Below are 23,060 nucleotides of genomic sequence, written 5' to 3' on the forward strand. Positions count from 1 at the left end.
TGTCTGGTACAAGGAAAAATACTCTGGAGGCTTCAAACTTTGTTTCCTTAGTGGAATCTTTTTACTTTGTTTTTATTTATCTGTTTTTTTTTTCTCCTTCTTCATTTATCCTACATTTTAGTGGGAAAAATGAGCTCGCTAAGATTGCATTTATCCTACATTTTAGTGGGAAAAATGAGCTCGCTAAGATTGCTGCTTTGGTAGTCGACCAATCAGAAAATAGGACTTGCCTCTCTATTACTCGTGAACCTCACGCGTGGGCTCCGCAATCAACGCTTCGTGTGCGATTTTTGCGCGATCGTGGATGCTTATCATTTAATTCGTACCCAGTTTCATCTCTAATTACCTGTCAAAATAACGCCTGTATCATCTTGGCATGACATAGTGTTCTTCATGGAAGAGAGTTTTGGAAACTTTTTCCATCATACCTTTCATACCTGACCGGGAAAAATATTGGCTCTACACTCAATCCGTCACGTGCAGTTTGCAAATAGAAATAGAACTTTGAGGACAAATACTTCTGTTAAGTTGTGTTTGTTGACAAAAATGCCGATGAGAACAATCTTCTTCCGCAAGCCTAATCTCAGCCCACAACAACTCTTCTTGCTAGCGGTCGCTATCGTCCTTTTTGTCGGATATGCGCTCCTTGAGAAGAAGAGCCTGAGGGCTGATTCTCTGGTTCACGCTGAACATCACCAAGTTACATCCAAAGTTATAGTTACTAGCGAAACCAAATCTCAACTTTCAGAACCAAGCTTAACTTATGGAGAGAAGGATTTTTTTCTTCAAGGAAAACCTCTTCGAATTCTGAGTGGAGCAGTACATTACTTTAGAGTCGTTCCGCAGTATTGGAAGGATAGATTGGTGAAACTTAAGGCCATGGGGCTGAATACGGTTGAGACGTAAGTTCATGAAATAGTTTTTCAGTAGTTGTTGTTCAAGTAGCGTGTGGAAAGAACAGCTGTGCAGTGCAACCTGTTGAATATCAAAACAGCTGGAGGACGTTTACCGCTTACGAAAAGCTTGATTTTTGAACATTTGTTCTCAAATAGATTTGCTTGTGTTTTGATTCAGACGGTATCTATTGAGACAAAAGAGTAATGATTATATAACTTATTAGACGTGTTTGTGTATAGTATCGCTGAGTTTTTTAAGAATTATACTGTTCTAAAGAATTAGCCAGTCAAAATACAAACAATGAATTACAATACTCAGCGATACTACGTACCAAAACGTCTCACAAGTTATTTATCATCCTTCGGTTTTATTTTATGTGTATTTGTTATAAGGCTGGTAAGCCAAAAGCTATTAGAGGCGCGGTTTGAGACACGTCTTGCGTAACGCTCGATGTTTTTACAGTGCAAAATAAACTTTTCAAATAACCCTACAGTATGGCGGGATATTTGTTCTCGATTTGTGCGTTATGTTTCTTCTGCTCAGTGCAGTTGGATGATAATGATAGTGATCACAATTGTAATCATTGTTTAGTAATATAGGCATGATATTAATTCAACTTATAATTGTTGATTATTTGATAATCTTTGCATGCTAATTGGTAATACTCTAAATACAGAAATAAACTGCCATCATTTCTTAAGTATTTTTAAACAAATTTGCTTAAATCTGGTAAACAGTTATGTTCCATGGAATGCACACGAAGAAGTGAAGGGTCATTTTAAGTTTGATGGGAACTTGGACATCAGGTGAGAACAATTTTTTCTACTTTGTAAGGGCACAATGAGTTTTCAAAGTTTATCTCAGAAGCTGTCTACAAACTCTTGAGTCTCATTGTTTCTTAACAATAAATATTTTAATGTGAGGTGCATGATTACAGAAAGGTTTGACATCTTTTTTAAATAACAATGGATGTCAAAAGTGTACTATTTCTTTAATTCTCAGTTGTGGGAGTCAGTCCTGCATGCAGGATTTAAGGTTTCAAATGTGGCTAACTGATCATGACTAGCATATAATCAAACATTTTTTCTACCAACAGTGCATTTATCAAGCTGGCAAAGGAGTTGGGTTTGTATGTTATCTTGAGACCAGGACCTTACATTTGTTCTGAGTGGGACTTTGGGGGATTACCAAGGTAAGATTGACAGAAAATGCACTAGTTTATAGCAAACTTGACTGATTGTTACTCTGCAAGGTTCCACTGGCTAGTCTCAGCTTCAGTTATCAAAACTCTTTGATGTCTCCAAGAAGGGAATTAGTAATCATGGATCAACTCTTAAACTGGAAGAATATGCACCTGCCTACTTTTTGGCTACATCCGTCACCTTCAAATCACCATTAGTAATTATGCATATAACTAGGCTATAACTGGTTTTAAAAACTGTTAACGGTATTACCTTGAAGAACTAAAAACAGGGTATACTGCCTTTCAACCTTAACTTGTGTTTTGCAGTGAGAAATTGTTAAAACAAAAAATGGACTGAACACATACCTTATGGGGGGTTTTCCCAATTTTATTTAACTATTTTATAACTTAGTTTTGTTTATTCTCCTTCCTTCTGTTTACTTCTCTTTCCTTCTCTCTCCCTTTATTTATTTTTGATCACTCTCAATCTCTATATAAACAGTCTTTGTTTTACAAAAACAAAAAAAACCCATCTCTTCACATGATATTTTATCTGGATTTGTCCTCAGTTTAAAATTTTTCTCTTCCATCACAACCTCATTGAATGTCTCATTGAATGTCTCATTGAATGTCTCATAAATTGTCTCTTGAGCCTCTTTCCTTGATCATTTGAAACAGCCTACAGTAGGTTAAAATTAAAAGCCAGTGTAGTTGTATACTTTTTATCATTTTTTTTCTTGTAAGTTAAATGTCCTCATTGTAACTACTTTGAGTGTATTGCAAAATAAAGTTAATAAAAAAAGATAAATACATAAGGAAAAAAAAGGAAAGAAAAAAATTATAGGGTCTTTGTGAGCTTCTTGCTAATCTTTAGCAAATTCTTACAACTTAGTTCTGTCAGCTCCCAGACGTTGAAGTGGTAAAAAGAATGTATCAGTGAAAGGGGAAATGGGAAGAGAGGTTATTTAAATCTTTAACTCCCATGAATGACCAAGACAGAATTTCTCCTTACATATCAATACAATATCAACCAGATAAGTGATGAGAATAAAGAAAAATATCAATTTGGGGATAATTAGTTGATCCAATTTTAAATTCTCTGAACTAACACTTTTAGAATTGTATGGTTGACAGTAAGGAGAATTACAAATTTGATCTGGGAATTAAAGGATTAAGAAGGCTTTGAAAAAGATGACTTTTAATAGAATCACTACTGCTCATCTAATAATTTTTTTTTTTCATATTTTCAAAGCTGGCTGTTGAGTGATCCTCACATGGAACCAAGATCAATGTATCCTCCATTCATTGAAGCTGTTGATCAGTTTTACAAAAGGTTTCTGCCAATTTTGGTTCCTCTGCAGGTAATGTACATGACAAATAAGACCTGGAAACTATTTTCTGTTTATTTTTTAATATTTGTCAAGACAACTAGAAGTGCTAGCACCAAAATCAAGCCAAATTTTGCATGAAGCAGAATAAGTTTCATTCTGCTAAATACCAGGAATTCAGGCCTTCAACATGATTTTGGCATTCTGTGAATTACCCTTGATGCATAGAGCAATTGTTAACCAAAAGTTGATAAGATAAAGGTTTTAACTTACTTGTCTGTATTTGTTTACTTATTTTCAGTTTTCTAAGGGTGGTCCTATTATAGCTTTCCAATTGGAGAATGAATATGGAAGCTATGCTTCTGCTGATGTGGACTACATGCAACACCTAAAAATGGTCTGTATTTTAATATTCAAGGTCTAACTTACTGAACAATTTTCTTACTTTTCCACCATGTACAGTGTAGATCACAACGCCTTACATTCTTTTTCGTTTGTTTATTGTTCTTGTGCAAGAGTGCTAATTATAGTAAAATTTTGTGTGCGCTTTCTTTGTGTCATTGCGTAACATTGCATAATGTAGCATGTATTCAACCGTATTGTTCATCGTAGTTTGGTGCAGTTTTTGCAGTGTAGTTTCGTCGAGTGTAGTTTCGTATATTTGTTCTTTTCACTTCGTGCAGATTGTTCGCCACTAGGCAGGATCTATAACATCGCAACAAATGTAAGTTTCGTATCATGTAGTTTTCTTCGTTGATTTTCGTTGTAGCTTTCCTTGTGTATTTAGTCTAGTTTATATTGTAATAGTTTTCGTTCGCTGTTTTATTTGCAGTTTTAACTGTACAGTGTCGTTTTGTTCCGCATTAAAAATTGCACTAGAATTAGTTAGTATTAGTCACCAGTGGCAGTTGTACACAGTGTCTTGAGCTTGTCAAACCTCAAATGTTATGCTCAGCTAAATTTTGGCTCAAGAGGGAAATAAAATATGCAACACAAATTTGACAAGATTTTCTTTTGGACAGATTATGATCAATGGAGGAATAACAGAGTTACTTTTCACATCTGATAACCATTCTGGACTGAAGAAAGAGTTCCTTACCTTACAAAATGGTAAATATCACCATGCAGCTAATCTCAATTCAAATAATGTCCAATATGCATTATTGCAGGGGACAAATTGAAAAAAAGAGAAGTGTTTTTTGAAAGGTGTTTTCTGATGTTCTTTACATTTTTATTTCAGTTCTGAAAACAATCAATGTAGATGTTCAACCTAATGTGAAAGAAGAACTATCATATTTACAAGAAATACAGGTAAAATTATGATATTAAGTTTTAGACAAAGAAAAACATATACAATTAGGGAAACTCCTGTTATAAGTTGCATAGTTGTAAGCAGCAATTATCAATCATGGCAATTATAATTTATTTCTCATTTAGTGAGCTGTATTTCTCAGTACAGCCCGCTAAATTCAAAAGTTTGTTTGAATCGAAATCTCCTCCTTTCTGTGAACCCATAAATATAATAAATATCTTACTAACCTCATTTTTTCTGCTGAGATTTATGGACTGTAAGTTTCATGCTCGGGCCATAAACCAAAGCAGAAAAAACTTGTCTGATCTGTAACTTACAATGTGGACTTCAACTTGGTTAGAAAGAAGTATTAGTTTGTGATGATATGGCAAATGTGTTGTGATATGTTGGTGACACTGACAGTGATCATTTCCAAGCTAATATTCAGATGCTCACATATATCTGATTGAAGGGGGTAAGTTTTTAAATAAACTTTGTGTGCTGCATTGCTGGGAGAGTATAACAGGGTAATTTAGTGTTATCAACTGAGTTGATAATGTAAACTGGCCACTGTAAAGATTTTAAAGGCTTGAAATATCAGCCTTTAAAATCTTTAAAGTAGCCAATTTACATTATCAACTCAGTTGATAATATTAAACTATCCACATATTACATGTAAATCTGAGTTTGACGGTAGCAAAAAAAAGTCATTACACTGCTCATACCTTTTTTTTTTTTGCAAACTTTGAAGCCAGACAAACCTGTTTTGATAATGGAATACTGGGTAGGCTGGTTTGATCTATGGGGAAACGATAAACACCATGATGGCAAGAGTGCTGGAAGTGTAGCAAGAGTCTTGGGAGAAATTCTGGAGTTTGGAGCCTCCTTCAACCTCTACATGTTTCATGGTTTGTTTTTGTTTTGTTTTTAAAACTGATAGATAAATGACATCATAAGTGCACTTCCTTGGATCAGATTTTGAATGTTCAAAAATCACTGTTAGAAACTTTTACATTTAGTTGTTTCAATCTTGCATGAAGGTTTCAACTCACTTTATACACTGTGCTTTGACAACACTATTAATGGAGGTAAACCAGCATTTAGAATGCAAGAAACCTGTGTCCACTTGCACAGGCCAGCCATCCTCGTGAATAGGATTAGTGTTGTTTCTTATTAATGATACTTGATAAATGTTCAATCCTTAGGAGTCACTTTGCATGACTTTGTGTCCTTTTCTGAACCCAATTTTTGTTTGCTAGAAGCTTTCATGTTTGTTTTGTAGGAGGAACAAATTTTGGCTTCATGAATGGTGCAAATGGCCTTAGACCAACCACCACTTCATATGGTATGTCTATGACGGTTTTTGAAATTTGATGAAAATTAAACTATTTTAATCATGTGCAGATAAGATTAATTTTAGTTGGAGGTAAATGTGGGCCTATTAGTAAGCAAGCAAGAATCTCTATCAAGTGGTATGTTTTTGATCTCTTTTCAACATTCATGAATGCATGGACAAGACACCTCACTCTCACAGTTCCTCTCACTGCCCACCAGTATCACTTGGTAACAGGAAACTGTCTGGGAAACATGACTAGGGGTATGCTGCAAAGACTAGTGTAGCATAGCTCCCTGTTGCTCCATGTTACAGAAACTGGAGTAAGTTACTGTAGTGTTGATAGCTTGGCTTAAAAATCTAGAAATCAGTTTTAATTACTTTTGCTAAACTTTATAAAATCATGAGAAATCCATGGGATTAGGGTAACTTGTGTGTTACTTGTGCACGATTGAACAATGCAAAAACTTTTTTATTTTAGATTATGATGCACCTTTATCAGAAGCTGGAGATATGACACCAAAATACCACTCCATTAAAGATGCCATAAAACAGCATGCACCAGAACACTCTCGTTAGTGTGTAGTCATACCATGAAATACTCATACCATGAAATACTTTTATCATAATATAGTGATTATGATTAGCTGTTATAAGAACTTTCCTGAAGGGTAGTTTGACACATTTTTGGATGTGTAGAAAGACTGATGAATTTTTAAAATTAATGGAAAGCATACCTCAGAGACCTTTTGATAGGTTAATGCTTTATTCAACAAACACTGGGCACTCATGTTTGAATGATTGGAGTGTTCATTGCTATGTTGTGCAGTATAAGTGCAGATTGTAGGCTACAACTTGTACAGACAGAAAGATAACAGTTGCACATTTTCAAATTGTTTGTCTAAAAATGAATAGCATTTAAGCTACAAATGTGCCAAGCTAAATCTGTCACAATATCCAAGAGACAAAATTTGAATATTTTGGACTGTTTTTGATTGATTATTGTCCCTTAAATAAATTAATGCCACATCATTTGATTCTCAAAACCGTAGTTCCCAAGAATCTTCCTCAAGTTTCAGAGAATTCTTCAAGAAAGGATTATGGTAAGAATCTTTATCTGCTTCATTCACCCTTTAACCCCTAAGAGAATCTGACTTCTTATTCCTCCTTACAATATCACCACTGAATCACACATGAATGTCGTGAGAATAAAGGAAATGATCACCAACTAAAGAAACTCTTGATTGTTAGACAAATTCTCCTTGTCAGCACCTTAGTAAATGTACAGAGGACAGTATGGAGAATATGAATACTAATGTTAGGGTGGAAAGGGTTAAGGATCAAATTTTTCATCAAATTAGTACCTTCCTAGTTGAGGAAGGTACATTTCTTTATTTGTGTTTTTTCTTCCCTGCTTTTCAAAGGTAAAGTCTCCTTACAGCAGTTTATGTCCCTAACCCACCTGCTTTCATATCAGGTGAGGTGATAAAAATGTCATTGTTTTGTTGGAATTTTAATTCAAATGCAAATAATCTGTAGTTAAGACATTTCTTTTCAGTTGATGCTTATATCAGTTGTCAGTTCATTGCTGAACATCGAAATTTCTTGTGTGCAAACTGTGCTAGTGGAGCTCAATACTCAAGAAGATACGTAGCTATCTTCTTTTACATGCAAGTTACCTTATCTATATGGTATTTACAAAGTATTAAATTTTTGTTGCTTTAGACCCCTATAGAAAGTGGTCATGTAATGCCAATGGAACAACTGCCAATCAACAACAATGGCGGACAAGGGTATGGTTTCACACTTTACCAGACAGAGTTACCTCACTATCCAAAAGAGATTGTAATGGAACAAGTTTTGGACAGAGCCCAGGTACAGCTTGATCATTTGTTTGTTAAGCAGTTTCCCTTCGGTAATCTTCTTAGAATTGTCCACTGTTTTAAACTTGATGGTAGCATTCATCAAACATATCCTCTGATCAGTTGTTCGTTTGTTTCTGCCTCTCCTTTCTTGATGGGGGCGGGGCAGGGCAGGGCAGAGAAGGGTGTGGTTTCACCAATGGGTGATGACATACAGCATAGATGACAATAGAAGGAAGCAGCTCCAAATTTAATGTAAACAAGTAAACCTCTAGGAGTGGGGTGGGGAGGCACTGTTGAACAGGTGTTTCTCAACCAAATTTCAACAACTTGAACTTGCTTCTCAGATTCATCGTAGTAATGCTGTACGTAAGAGGAATTCCTTAAGTTGGCTAATCTCACAGATAGAGCAAGTCCTTACCATAGATATCTGGAACCATTTTTTAGTAGGAAAATATTTAGAAAGTGTTTCTTTTTTCTCTTTTTTTCTCTCACCACTCGTCTGAATTGAAAATTACCTTTTTCCTAAAGGTTTAACGTCAGGAACGAAGCCAAGTTCTAATCAGTGTAACTATATTTTTATAACATCGTCTGCCTCAGATCCTTTTAGATTCTATTCTGATTCAAACATATGACGCAAGTACAAGATACGAAAGTCCTGTGGTGATTAAAGTGAGTCAGAATCATGCGCAGTCACAACGCTCAGCCGAGCCAACCAAGCACAAGCTGGAGATCTTGGTAGAAAACATGGGACGAACAAATTTTGTTTGGGACATGAAGAGGATGCGGAAAGGTAACGTTTCGAAATGTAGCAACTATATGCAAAAAGCCACGACTAATTGCTGCCTATGAGGAAGTTGCTGCTTTTAATAAAAGTAGTATTTATTACTTTTGTCACTGCATTTACATGAATCAGATGATAATTTCAGTCTGAGTTCCATTCTGAACATTCACCAATGATAATTGTGTGACCAAGCAATTGGTCACACAAAAGTGTCCAAAATCGGGAATCGGACATTAGTATCCAAAATTGGAAATCGGACTCTTCCTTAAACAAAGTTTAACCGCTTTGTGTTGTCAATTCTCAGGTATTACTGGGAAAGTGACTGTCGATGGCCTAAGTCCTACCAAATGGCGAATTTACCCACTTCAATTCAAGCCGCAAGATCTGGCAAGGTAACGCCACTTGAACAATTCCACAATTTGTTGCCTTTTGGCACCAGAATTATTATATTTTATGTGGCAGTACTTTAAGGAGAAGCCTCTTTCAAAATGTATCGTATCTATTTTTGTTATTTCAGGAACGAACTTGTACAGTTTTCTGTCGTACCATGCCCACATCTGTATTTCTTCTCGATAAGTGTGTCGTGCCAAGAAATGACACCTCCCCCCTTTCGCATAGTATCCGAGTTGTAGTCTTTTATTTGAATTAATTTAAAATTTTAACTCTCGTCTGTTGGTCAAGTATCAAGTCATGTTTTTCAGCATTAAAGAGAAAGGAAAATGGGATAAAGTACCGGTAAAAGGACCAATCGGTCCATTCCTGTACAACGGAACTTTTAAGGTCAGTGGAGGACCTAGAGACACTTTCTTGGATATGGCAAATTGGAACAAAGGAGTGTGTTTCATTAATGGACATAACCTGGGGAGGTACTGGGAAAGGGGTCCTCAGCGAACTTTGTATGTTCCAGCACCATGGTTACGGACAGGAGACAATGAAGTAAGTATGGGAGTTGAAACCAAAACAATTACATAGGCCAACAGTGGCTAGGTAAACAGACTAATGAGTACTGATGTCGAACGCAACGTGTTAGAAGACCAGTAATTGAAACGGTGCAATCCACAAGGGAAGCGACGTCAAGAGAGGAACCATTTGTTTTATTTCAACTTAATGATCCACAAAAACCGTTTTAATGATATCATTCTAACGAGCCGGTGGAAACACAAGTCAAATGCATATGATCCCATGTTTTAAGCACGGAAAATCTGCCTTGGCCGTGTTATATTGTCAGTCTTTGTTCTTCTTACTTCATGGTATTAAATTATTGATGGTTGGATTTTTCCTTTCCAAGCTCATCATATTGGAGCTTCACAGTTATATGACAGCAGCTGAAGTTTCATTCAGAACATCTCCGTTTTACCGAGGATAAAAATCTCCTGAGGAATGCTTGAGCACAGTATTTGAGCTGCTTTGAATTTGACTCGACTCCCCCAGCTCAGTGACTCATTGACGTCTACAAGACATTAGGGAGGTTTCATTGATTGGAAGTCGTTCAGATTATGAAGCAGAATACTTTCCCGGTGAAGTAACCCTGAAAAACTGATGAAAACGTCATATACCTTGTGGAGTAGGGTAGGACAATGGTTCGAAACCTAGCCCCGTCGTCATATAAACCAAGCCTCTAGTTAACGATGTGGATCCTTTTAAAAGACACTTTCCATGACTAAACCTGGGCATAACGAACAATATTCTTATGTCGATGTTTGTGAGAGGCATGGTAAGAACTAATGATCACTAAAGAATACGTGTCGCCAGTTAAATGGTACTTCACGGCATTCTTGTTTCCTTTCCTCGTTGCGAGGGTAATTCTGGCTCTTCTTCCGCCATAAAAACAGAGGTCTAAATTCTAATTCCATTTCGATTCAGTTTAAATTGAATTTTTGAAAGCTCCCACGCTCCTCAAGCGTTTACAAATTATTTACATTTCAACACTTGAGAAACTGCTCTACGTAAAGGACCTCTCTTTAAAAAGAAGTCTACCACTATTAGTTAGAAAAGGAAAGAAAAAATTCGTGAAAATATTTCAATAATTACCAAACCGTTACGTTACAATGGAATTTGTAAACAACAACTTGTTTTTAAGGACCATTAATGTAGTACTATTTCTCGTGAAATGTACTAAAGTAAAGAAAGAGAATAACTTACGTCTGTGCTGCTACTGATGTTATTTAACTTTTATACATCCAGTTTTCAAATACAGACTTGAATATTGATACCTGTTTCAAAATTTCAATTTTGATAAATTCATATTATATTCTGTCGACATAATACTGACTATCTCTTAAAAATGTCTTCCCGCCGTTTAACAATTTTGGTACGAAAAATCCTATATAAATGTAAACCCTGAAAAGTAATCCGTACAACGTGAATAATGTGTCTCCATCGAAAGATTCTGTTCTCTCTCTATTTAAAAAGTTTGCTTCATGAACGTGTCGAATTTCGGACCAGCACCACAGTGGTGGAGAGGAGATAAATATGACCCCCTCCCCCTAAAAAAACCGACGAGCTTGCTCGTTCATTGACTCTACAGCCTCCACACTTTTGGTGGCTTTTAAATGATTAAGTGTCACGTCATTCCACATTGACTCTGTTTCCAACCTCGTTCCCAGGGTTCTCTCTCTCGAGAAAGTATTTCCTTGACGAAGGAATAGAGAGAACCCTGGGAACGAGGTTGCCCCGTTCTCTGCTAAGTAAGCGTCAGAGACTCCTCATTATAGCACTAAAAGTGGTTTTCCTTTGTTCTTTGGCTCTGTCACAAATGGTACGTCGGGAACTTCGCACTTCTCTAGTTCAAAAATCAGCAGCTGAAAGGGAAAGGAAAAGAATTAAGAACGTAAGCTTTCTTAGTATAGGCTTGCCAAGTGAAGTGACTAATTGCTAGAAAGAAAAGCGTGAAATGGGATCGCGTGGCAATTAGAGCAATTCTCAATTGTGTCGATAGTAATCTGGAATTGTTCAGGCTTTGCTTTACTGTGCACTTTAATTGGACTAAAAAGACTACCGCCACCCTCTTGACCCTTTACCCTCTAACATCAGTATGTATATTCTCCATACTGTTTTTAATACATTTCCTAAGGTGCTCACACAGAGAATTTGTTTGACAATCAAGAGCTTCTTTAATTTGTGATCATTTCGTTTATTCTCGTGACCTTAATGTTTGATTCAGGAGTGATGTAGTAAGGAGAAATTAGTGCCAGTCACTCTCAGGGGTCAACGGGTTGATAGATCAGAGCGAGAGACAAAGAAAAACATCCGAGTCTGCAGGAGGGATTTGAACGTCTGAGGTTCGATTCCACGTGGGGACCTAGACGTTTTTATTTTTTTCTTTGTCCCAGGCTTGTAACATGACCAAAAACAACTTTCTCTGAATTCATTACGGAGCGCAAAGTTTACCATATTCCTTGCTCAATACATCTACCTCGTTTTCCCCTTTGCGCAGCCATGGAGCTGGTAAGTATAACGTCTCCTGTGGCCCAATATTCCAGTACCTGCCCAGATTGTGGCCATTAACGAAACACACGCCTTTGGTCCAACTTTTCATATGCAAAAAGGTGTCCTTAGGCTCACCCGTGACCCCAAATGTACCACGGTATATCGAAGGAATGGTTGGCAATTCCCCTTCTTTAATTTTCCTCCATTCTGACCGCGTGCTCAATCTACGATACAAAAAACCAACTGAAACAAACTTTGTCAACCCCTTGAAATTATTTTACATCACGTGTTGAAAAAATGCGATTCGTTAACGGGCATTCATAATTTTTTCTCGGCAAAATTCCGCGCTAAAACACAACCGAGCTGGATTTTGGACAAGGAGATTTGTCCATTGAAGACCTTGTCAAAGACGAAATTCGCTGGTATGCTCTACTTTTAAAATTAAGACGAATGTTTCAAAAAATGTAAGAACACTGGTTGAAGTGCTGTGTATTTTTCAATAGTGAAAATTATTAATCATATGAATGATTACTTGTCGAAAAAGCCTTCCTTGAAGTCCATTGGATAAGTTTTCCAGCCCGTTTGCTTTTTTCCATCAACTAGGATATCACCGAGTATGCCTAGAAAAAAATCGACGAAAGCAAAAGAGAAGACAAATTAGTTTTCAGTGCGAAAAATTTACCATCGAACCGTTCAGGGCTTTGCAGTCAGCTGGGTTTATAAAATGAGACGTTGAATTTTTTTTTTGTAGAGGGGGTAAACAGGGCGTTGGTCGTCGAATCAAAACGAAAACCCTCTCAATCTCGATTTCAAGATTTCAATAGCGATTCTCTCTTCTCTGTGTCATACATCTCCGTTTATTGTAGTTTAGGGAATTTGGTGTTAAATCATATAATTTTACCACGTTGATATTTCCTTTATTCTCATCACCTGTCTGATTTAAAATAGCCTTTTGAGATTGTGAGGATATATGGTGCACTCCTTAGTCATTCTTGGGAATAAAAGTCCCCCGTGAGGATTGGACCCCGAGCCAAATCCGATTTTGCGGTTGGAGGCTGTATCAGCTGTGGCACAGGGAAGCAACAATCGATGGTAAGCTAGGCCTTGTAGGGCCTTATGGAGCGCATTTCGGTTGAGTGCCGCAACACCAAAAACAAATTTATGAAAACAGCCAATAAGAATAAAGGAAAACATTACCATCAGCCAATAATAACTCAAAGAAAAGAAAAAAAAAGCAAACTGCCCAAAGCGCGGGAAAACGCGGATGCCTGAGTTGCAATTGGTTTCAGTTTTAAGTCTGATTGGATGAGAAAGGGGCGTGAGTTTCTGGACCTGACACGGAGCTAAGTAAAACAGAATCATGGACTACTTTCAACGCTCAAATGACAACTACTGTTTCAGGTTCATATGTTATAATGTAGATACTATCCTGTTGGGAAATAGGACGACAAAGATGGTTAATTGTAACTACTGTTGTCGACAACGAAACGACCTAAAACAATTTTACCCGTAGAGTAATGAATGGCTTCAGAAGAGAAATTAAAACATCAATTACCTTTTCGCTGTCTGTTCATTTCCTTCAGAAAGTTAACTCGCCCCATGTTTTCAACCAGAATATCGAGCTGAACTTTATCGTGCTGTAGGGATAGAAAAAATTTAAAAAATTTAAAAGATGAAAACCTGGTATGTGAGAAAAATGATACAAGAACGTTAAAGCAACGGAATGCAAAACAAGACTTCAATGCTTATGAAGTCTTTACTAGGCTAGATTATCAACCGCTGATATGGCGTATTTTGGGCTCAAAGGCCTAAAAGGGATCGGCAACGTGGAATTTTAGTATGATGTGTAGTATCAGAGCTACGGGAGGTATAGCTCTATAACGAGTTACAACCATCGTACAATTGTGGGAGCTAAACTTTGTCCTTTTAGGAGTAAAAATTAATTCTTATATCTATTGTAGCTATCAAATCCTAAATCATAGTAAATGATTCTAACTATGAAGAAAGACAAAACTTCACCTTCTTTCGACGCAGTTGTTCCAGGTTTGTTTTTATTGACACTTTCCAAAGCTCTTTTTCATCAATGTATTGTATCTTCTCCTCTCGTTTCATGTAGTCAATGGTATAGACCAGCTGAAAATCAAGAAAAACCTGAAAAGAGAAAAGAGGAACACAATGACAAAAAAGCTTTCTTTGCTAGAATAGCTCACATTTCTTTGCAACTTTTCAGTTCATTTGGCCCACTGATATTAAAAACATAAGCAACAAGCCAGCTGACAATCGAGCCCTCTGTTATCCAGCGGTAGGGCATCGGAGCGTAAAATCCGAAGATCAAAGGTTCGATCCCTGTGGAACACTCGCATTGTTTCGTAGTCCTACGATCATATTGGAAGACTAAGCTCAAAATATACCACCTTCCCTGCGCATTAAAAAACAAGACCGTTTTCTCCCGTTCGAGGGAAAAACAACAAAAACAAAAAACAAAAACGCTTGAAACAAAATGCTCTATTCTGAAATTAGCCTGCGAGCGAGAAGATATATATATAAAGTAATCTTTAATGAGGATGCCAACGTCACGAAGTGGTTTACAGAATGGTCCTCAGAAGAATACTAAGTTTAGATTAAGAACTAGTTAAACATACAAAAATGTAAAAGATTAAAAGAGTATATACAATCATCAAGTATCAAATATAACCAGTTAAAAATACAAGAATGTAAAAGATAAAAAGAATATACAAAGGGTAAAAAGCAAAGAATGTCGTTAAGAATCAAAGATAACTTTGGACAGGCCGCGTTTAAAAGTAGGCAGTGACTCTGCATTCCTTAATGAGGTGTCTAACCCGTTCCATATATCAGCGCTAAAATTTACTGACGACCAATGACCCCATCTTCTTGTGGCACTAGATTTGCGAATGTCATATCTCGATCTCGTGTAGTAACTATGAAAATCACCATTGAATGTGACAGGGATAGAGTGACAGAAATGGTTGTTAATCAATTTATACATAAAAATAGCATGATGTTCCTTTCTACGTCGCAATAATGGCTTCCAGTCAAGTCTCTTTAGCGCCTAAGGAGGCATTTCCGCGATCTCCCCAAATGATATCCCCATAGTCAAAAAGAGGTAAAATGAAACTATTAAAAAACATAATTCTAGCACTGAGGGGGAGGCAAGATTTTATACGCCCTAAGAGACCTAATTTTTTACTGATCTTACCACAAATATAATCAATGTGGTCAGTCCAGGAAAACCGGTTAAAGATCCTCAACATTAACACTTCGGCACGAACGTTCCTTTGTCCGCGGAAAAGTGTATGTAAGGCCTTGAACAACGCGAGCCGGCGGAAGGTCTGGGGAGAGGTCTGCAGGGGGACTAGTTACACACCCGCAGCAAACCTCTCCCCAGACGCGCCAAAAATCTTCTCGCGGGTGGAGAAACGCGTATTCCGTAGCGCTAATAATTAATAGGACCTACCCACAAGCTATTTTGAAATCTGGTATCTACTTTCAATGTGAGCTTTCCTAAACTTTCACCTGCGCTCGGTCGCTGACGTTATGGATGATGATTTCGTCCGGAACACTGTCAAGTTCTTTTTGATACAAAATGAAGCCATACCCTTGTCCACCATTGTTGTTAATTGGAAGGCCTTCCATGGACATAACATTCTCTGTTTTAACAGGTTCCTGCAAGTGAAGTAAACAGGTTTCATCTCATTGTTATCTTCCAAAACATACGGCCTGCAGAGGAGTTATTTCCGTTTGTAAAAGAAAACAACAAAAAAACTGCTACGACTGTAGTTTACATAATATAATTCATGAAATCAGCCTTATTTTTGGTGGCACATGGCGAAGTTTCATTAACAACTCAAAATAACTAAAATAGTTTTGCACAGTTTTCCGAGACACCTATCAAAGCGCTCAAAAACCAACTTTCCTTCTTTGCAGTCGAACAATTTCACATGTGATTTAAGCAAAGGATTGGAACTTGAAATAGTGGGCGTGGTTTGGCAGATCGCTATTATTATTCTAATTTTACGGGGAAATCCCGTTGAACGGCTCTTTTGGAGACGGTCAAAGACCAGGCCTGATGAACATGCCCAATGAGGTTTTGGAGAAGAAGAAACAAAAAAAGAAAAGTTCTTGTTACTTACAAATAAGTTTATGAATTCTCCAAGCTCCAGAAAATGCTGTATCTCCACATCCTCTTTAAAGTGAAATGGTTAAAATTTATTAATGACTTAAATTCACCAGTCACAGCTGTGCACAATGGTTCACGAGGGGATGTATATCCAATTGAACTTTTTGTGTGAAGAAGACTTGCATCATGCAGTCAAACTGAGAGTAACTACATAGCCTATGTACAGCTGCTCCACCCCCCCCCCCTCCCTTCCCTCCTGATTTTCTTTTAGAGGGTAGGGGGCAGTTGTACACAGGCTATCATTACAACACGAGACAAACAATCATACTACACTTCATACTAATACCAACAATCATACTCCAATAGTGTGTCTACCTCAATGAATCACTGCAAACTTGTTTACAATCTTAGCTCAAGTAGAAATATAGTTCCCTACATAATTGCTATAAATCCTTAATTAATAACAAAAATAACCTAATGTGTTCTCACCATATGCTTCTCTTCTATGATGGTCACCCAATGACACTACAAAGTTTAATATAGGAAAAATGTTACATTTTTGTAAAGGAAACAGAAAATGAAACCATTGATAAAACTTAAAACTTTGCAGCTAATTCATACTTGCTACCACACAAATAGGCTCACTTTTGGTGGAAAAAAGAAAAATGTGAATGTGATTGGAGAGAGATGAGAAAAAAAAAGAAAAAAAGATAAATCCAATGCATCCTTCCATGCCCTCCCTAAGAATTCACTCAGCCCAACCTCTTGACTGACTACCATTTTCTTTAAAGTTCACCACTGATTTGCTCTTTATTTCTGTCTTGATCCTGAATGACTCAAGCCAACTAACTGTACCTGACATCTCAAAAATTTACCTTGTTTCTCATCTTTTGGTGAATTGTACTTTTGAAAAACTTTTCTCAAAGCAAGAAACTTCTCAGTGACATCCCCAGCTTCTGATAGTGGTGCATCATAATCTTAAGAATTACAGAAAACAACCAATTATTGGTTACTTATGAAGCACATTTCATACAATCTTAGCAGCAAATGTAGAAGGTAAAATCTTAAAAATTTTCCAACCTGACTTAACAAAAATAATTTCAGTTCTAAATAGACTGAAAGCAATTGGTCACTTTTGGGCAAAGAAATGAAATAATGAAAGATTTTTATTTCATCAAATTACAGTATTGAACAAAGAAATGGGTTCCCAATTATTTACATATTGCCTTCCACATTGCTGATCCGAGCACTATGTAGGACAGTTATGCAAACCCAGTAACAGAGCTGTCACTCACCCTTAACTTTCTATTGCTCAATGGTGGAAACTCGGGGGTTCAACTGCTCAAGGGGGCTTTTTTTTGTTTGCTCCAAGCTCATGACCAAAAAAATCATCATTTTTCAAGTTAAATTCAGACCTCCACTTAACAAAAATGATTTCATTCTTTATAAGTAAACTCATACTCACGCACCATAAGAAGTAACAGTTGGCTGGTACTTGAACTGATTTTGTACGGCGTTGGCACCATTCATGAAGCCAAAATTTGTTCCACCTTAGGGGTTACAAAGAAGATTACAATTATTATATCATTAATCCTTTATTCCCAAGATCTGATTGTAATTTCTCTCCTCTGGTTGCTACACATGTCCTTGGAAATTAGTTACAAGAATTTGGTGTTAGATAAAGATGAAAACTTCTACCTGATGAGTTTGAGTATTCATATTACCTATCTGCTGGTTAACATATGAATATTGTAGGGAGAAGAGACATGTAAATCACTTCTGGGAGTTAAAGGGTTAACTCCACAATAATTGCATTTAGTTAAATAGCTTCGAAAGTCTTAAAATCAGGGATCCTGGTGAGTTGTGTCAAACTTACCATGAAACATGAAGAGGTTGATAGATGCTCCCATTCTAAGTATGTTAGACACTCTAGTGACCACCTTATCTACTTCCATCTTGTGATGTTGTTCTCCCCAGTGATCGAACCATCCTGGCCAGAATTCTGCCACCATTAATGGCTTGTCAGGCTGTGTAAGATTATAATGTACAACTGACAGTTGGTGCACATTAGCCAGCATGATTTTGCTTACCATGAGAGTAAAGTTAAAAATTATTTGGTAAAGCTAATTATTAAAATCTAACAAATCGAAAGTGGTTTAGAGTGGTCTGTACTCTTAGCAACAGTGATATTCCTCATCACAGAGGTCATAATGTTGTGGACTTACAAGGTGAAGCCAAGCAAGTCTTCAACAAATTTTGACCACCATGATGAGGAAAATCCTTGTTGCTAAGAGTAGAGACCATGTTAAACCATTGTTGATTTGTTTTATATATCAATATCAGTGTCAATGAAAATAATTGTTTCAGTGTATGACCATTGCATGACAAATTGACTTGAGCAGCATTGTCTGTTCTCTAATCTACAACTGCAAATTGGCCAATCAGATTGCAAAATTACCACCAATTGTGATAAAAATTTGAATTAATGACAACTCTTCCCTTAACTCTGTTGAAAACCTCTGCTCTGAACATTGAAACACTGTCCAATGGATGCTATTTGCTGATAGAGATGGTGACACTCACCTGAAGTTTCTTTAGTCTGTTAAGATTAACAGTCTCATTCCGCTGGAAGTTTGCAGTTTTCAACACTACAAAAGACAATCACTGCATTTTAAATAAAATAAATGGGGGAGGTGTAAGTTCTAGATTTTTGCAAGCACAAGACCATATTTCTTTCCTCTCCAAGCTCAAGAAAGTAAAGTAAAGTTAAATAAAATAGAGAAAAAATTCTGAAGTTACCATGATTGTATTTTCTATTGCTTGCTGGCTTGCATGGTAACACTGAAAAAATGTATGCAGTCAAACAGAACAGAAATGGGGCATTGGTGAATTTTTCCTGTGACTGCTATCAAAATGCCCTCCAAACTGTTGTATACAGGCACATTACATGGTTTTTTTTTAGCTCAAAATCCTGAGAATTTTTACTTACCTCCAGGTAACTCAGGAAAGTATTTTTGCTCCATTTGGAAAACACCATCTGATGTGAACAAAAGCTCTGAGATTCCTTCATTAACCATAAGCTGAAAAATCATCATGTAGTCTACATTACTTGAAATATAATCTCTTCATTGCATCAAAATTATTAATGAATCTTTTAGCAGACGATAGACTCAACTTGTCTGATTCTTTAATGTGCCAACAAACTCTCCCCTCCTACAAGAGAAACTCAATCCTAACATCAAACTTTGGGCAAAACACAAGTGTTACTGACTTAGTGTGAGGTCAAGAGGACTGGACATTGACCTGAAGGTCTTTATTTAATAAGTTTTTCATGGTGAATATGAAGTTGTGGAAACATTAAAAAAAAGAAATAAACATCGCTTTTCTAAACAACTTACACCAAACGATGATTAATAAAATGAGGATCGACACCACATATTTTGCAAATCCTCTGGAATAAAAACTGCCAGGAAAGAACTTACAGAGTACACAAAACACCTACAGAGATTTTCTTTATGGGATCAAAGTGGGCAATCTTAGCCAATCTTGACCAACAAGGTGACCAACCAGAACAAAGGATGCCAGATAGCCTTGAACAAATTAATTAATACTATTAAAAAAGTGAATATGTTATAAGCCATTTGCTATTGACTAAATCATTAGAAATAAAAGCAATATGGAGTTTCTCACTGTTTTGAGATAAGCCATATAATCTGGGCTGAGATCTGTATCACCAAAGCTGCCATATTCATTTTCGACTTGGAGAGCTATAATTGGACCTCCATGAGAATACTATAAGAAAAAAATAAATTAACAAAAAAGAAATCAACAGAAAGGCAAAAATTCAAGTAGGATAATAATTGTCATCAAAGCACTCAACATTGAAAATAAAAGTTATGACTTCAGTCAAAGGCTTAATGTGCTAATTCAATTGCTGCTATGGAATTCTATGATAGATAAATAGGTAAATGACCTTTATTTATACGCATAAAATTTTAAGTTACAAGCTTATGGGGTCATTTGAAGAAAAAAGGAAAATTACATGTTATATAAATATAACTTGAATTTGAAAATAGAAAATGATTTCTATTATAACTTCTAAGTAAAAACAAAAGTGGTATGTATAAGGCAAGCATGAAGAAAGATGATTTTCTTTCTGTTTGTTAATAGTAATCCTTCAATTATAAAGCTATCTGCCACTCAATATTTAAGCAGCATATTCATTACTTATAACCTGAATTAGACATATAAATGGTTTCAGAGTAAATTCTTTAATTATCAAAAATAAATAATATTTCTAGAGTGTGATTTTACAGTTACATGTGTGTACAAATAGTACAATACAAAGTGGAAAAGAATTAAAGCAAACTGTGTTACATTCACCTGAAGAGGGACAAGCTTTGGAAGAAGTTTCTTAAAATATTTCTGCACAGCATGGAGAAATGGAGGGTACATGGATCTGAGTTTCATTTTAGGATCATGTAACAGCCAACTAAAAGGAAAGAATTGATTCCGTAAATTACTATAGTAATCTGAAAAATAAAGCCCCTACAAATTTAGCTGCATTTTTCCAATAATTTTTGAAGGACCATATCAAAGAGAGAAGAAACTTTTTCCATATAAAACCCCAAGGAAACGGGTCTTGCTTTTTGTGACAAATTTTGAGGGGGATGTATTTCAACTTGAGCCCCTCAGAATCAGACTTGACTATTCCCAAACCCCTTTTGAAAGGGTTTCATAGGGAGGATACGAGTGCTTCCTGCCACCTTATTGTACATGAAAATGAGGCATAGAGCAACCTTGATTAGATTAGGTATGTAGCAACCTGTTCATTACTGCAAAAATAGCTTTCAAATTAATCTCTCAATCAGCTGATTTTCATAAATTCACAGTCATTTATTCATCACTTCACAGGTCTATTACAAACCAACAAAATGACCAGCTCCCAGTTGGCTTGTAAGCTCAGTTGGTAAAGCACTACACTGGTATTGCAGAAGTCATGGCCTGAATTTCTTTCAGGCTTTATTTTCACTACTGGTCAAATAGTGTTCATTAATGCAAAGATCACTTTCATATCTAATTTTGCTGTAAGTAAGGCATTTTATCATAATGTTAGCAGAATGTGCTACACAACTCTTTTACTGAGATGTCTTTACCTGGGCAGTCCTCCAAGATCCCATTCAGCGCAGATATAAGGTCCAGGACGAACAATCACATATAACCCAAGTGAATGGGCTATTTTGATGAATTTACTACAATGTAATAATTAAAACCAATGTTTGAAATGAAGTTCAATAATAAATTTTTTATGAAACTTTCTAACTAAAAAATGAAAAAAGCAAAATTTCATGTAACCAACCCCATGGTTGCTTCCACCTGATACAAAGTCACAAAATCTGACATGACATTATTTGAATGAGCTATGACGCTAAACAGGTTATAGTCGAGTGTCAAGGAAGAGGTTTGCTGGAATTAAAATCTTGACAATTACTAACTTGTCACGTCATGGAAATTGCAAAGGATTTAAGGGAAAATTCTCCGTTTTGTATGGCTAAGTTATTAAAGCTAGAAATGTTTTCCTGAGAGTTGCTCCTAACAACAAATATCTGATGGTATAAATGGAGATTTACTCTACAAGACGAATTTATTTTGAGTAGAGGTTCCCCTGAGTATTCCTTGCGTGACAGCAGACTGCACCTGATAGCAAAAAAAAACTTAGACAAAAAATCAATTAAGCAACGATATACACTCACACCATATCCAAGATTCCTTTGAAGTTAAATTGTCCTTTCACTTCTTCGTGACGATTCCATGGAACGTAACTAAAGAAATAGTTAATGAAGTCGTTATATGAACGTATGCTAAATAAATAATGAACAAGGTGTAGGTATCAATTTAACATTAAATATATGCTTATTCACTCAATAATTAACACGGTGTGGTTGCAGAGTTTGGTTTCAGACACTCTCGATTCCCCCAAATTTATCCATTTTAAAGACGATAGTAACATCTAAGACACATACGTTTCAACCGTGTTCAGTCCCATAGCTTTTAGCTTCAGAAGTCGATCCCTCCAATACTCCGGTACAACTCTAAAATAGTGAACCGAACCACTAAGAATACGAAACGGTTTTCCCTCGAGCATGAATTGCCCTTTCTCTGTCCTTAAAACACGCTTCTCCATTGGCATAGATGTATGATAGCGAAGTACCATCCAAAGGATAAGACAAATTGACAACCCAGCTATTGCAAGAAGGGGCTTTCTGCGAAATTGAATCGTCCTCGTGTTAAACATATTGTTTCAGAGAAGGCAAGTGTTTGAGACAATCGACTTATCAGCTGTCTGCCTTCAATAACACCGTTGCGAACCACCAGAGTCAAAAATCTCCAGGAATTATGAATGATGCATATGCACAAAACGTGTCGATCCGGATGGTCCAAGTATAGGAACTGCTGAAACTGACTTCAAAAAATACCTTCGAGACATCGGCAATGTCAGCGGAAGCGGCCGGTGAAAATAAACAAAAAAATTACCAGCAGGGGTAGCGTTTGTTACCAATGCTTATCTGCTAACGCCGACCATCAGTCTGCATAAAACTTAACCTAGTACCCTCTGTGTATTGTTCATCACTGCACTCTTAATAAAGTAAATTAAATTGGTTAATTTTTCCCTATCATTGATTCGTTTCATATTCGAAATTCTGATAATCACGTAGTTTGAGACCTTACCCACCCCCCCCCCACTAATACGATCGTTCCCACTTGTGAGTTGAATAAAATTTTAATGATGTAACCCATTTTTTCAAAGCTATTAA

At 36.5% G+C, this 23,060-nt stretch overlaps 2 protein-coding genes across 2 annotated transcripts; one reads left to right on the plus strand and one right to left on the minus strand.

Moving 5' to 3' along the window:
- The first annotated feature begins 265 nt into the window (after positions 1-265).
- LOC113676268 (beta-galactosidase-1-like protein 3) lies at positions 266-10,888 on the plus strand. Its single transcript, XM_027192905.2, has 17 exons — positions 266-902; positions 1,635-1,703; positions 1,994-2,089; positions 3,333-3,441; positions 3,710-3,805; positions 4,431-4,518; positions 4,649-4,719; positions 5,451-5,607; positions 5,982-6,044; positions 6,514-6,606; positions 7,085-7,135; positions 7,457-7,509; positions 7,758-7,907; positions 8,495-8,687; positions 8,983-9,070; positions 9,380-9,614; positions 9,967-10,888. The coding sequence occupies exons 1-17, from the start codon at positions 547-549 to the stop codon at positions 10,042-10,044; spliced, it is 2,046 nt and encodes a 681-aa protein (XP_027048706.2). The 5' UTR covers positions 266-546; the 3' UTR covers positions 10,045-10,888.
- LOC113676266 (beta-galactosidase-1-like protein 2) lies at positions 9,752-22,907 on the minus strand. The gene is made up of 18 exons (XM_089209626.1): positions 22,269-22,907; positions 21,999-22,067; positions 21,402-21,497; positions 20,629-20,737; positions 19,936-20,037; positions 19,235-19,325; positions 18,829-18,893; positions 18,122-18,272; positions 17,715-17,795; positions 17,121-17,222; positions 16,735-16,770; positions 16,259-16,311; positions 15,642-15,791; positions 14,127-14,258; positions 13,663-13,744; positions 12,640-12,727; positions 12,094-12,331; positions 9,752-11,479 (listed from the first exon to the last, which is right to left on the minus strand). The coding sequence occupies exons 1-18, from the start codon at positions 22,538-22,540 to the stop codon at positions 11,387-11,389; spliced, it is 2,010 nt and encodes a 669-aa protein (XP_089065752.1). The 5' UTR covers positions 22,541-22,907; the 3' UTR covers positions 9,752-11,386.
- Positions 22,908-23,060: the final 153 nt, after the last annotated feature.

This window comes from Pocillopora damicornis, chromosome 6 (genome assembly GCF_964200805.1).
Source record: "Pocillopora damicornis chromosome 6, jaPocDami1.2, whole genome shotgun sequence".
Lineage (NCBI taxonomy): Eukaryota > Metazoa > Cnidaria > Anthozoa > Scleractinia > Pocilloporidae > Pocillopora > Pocillopora damicornis.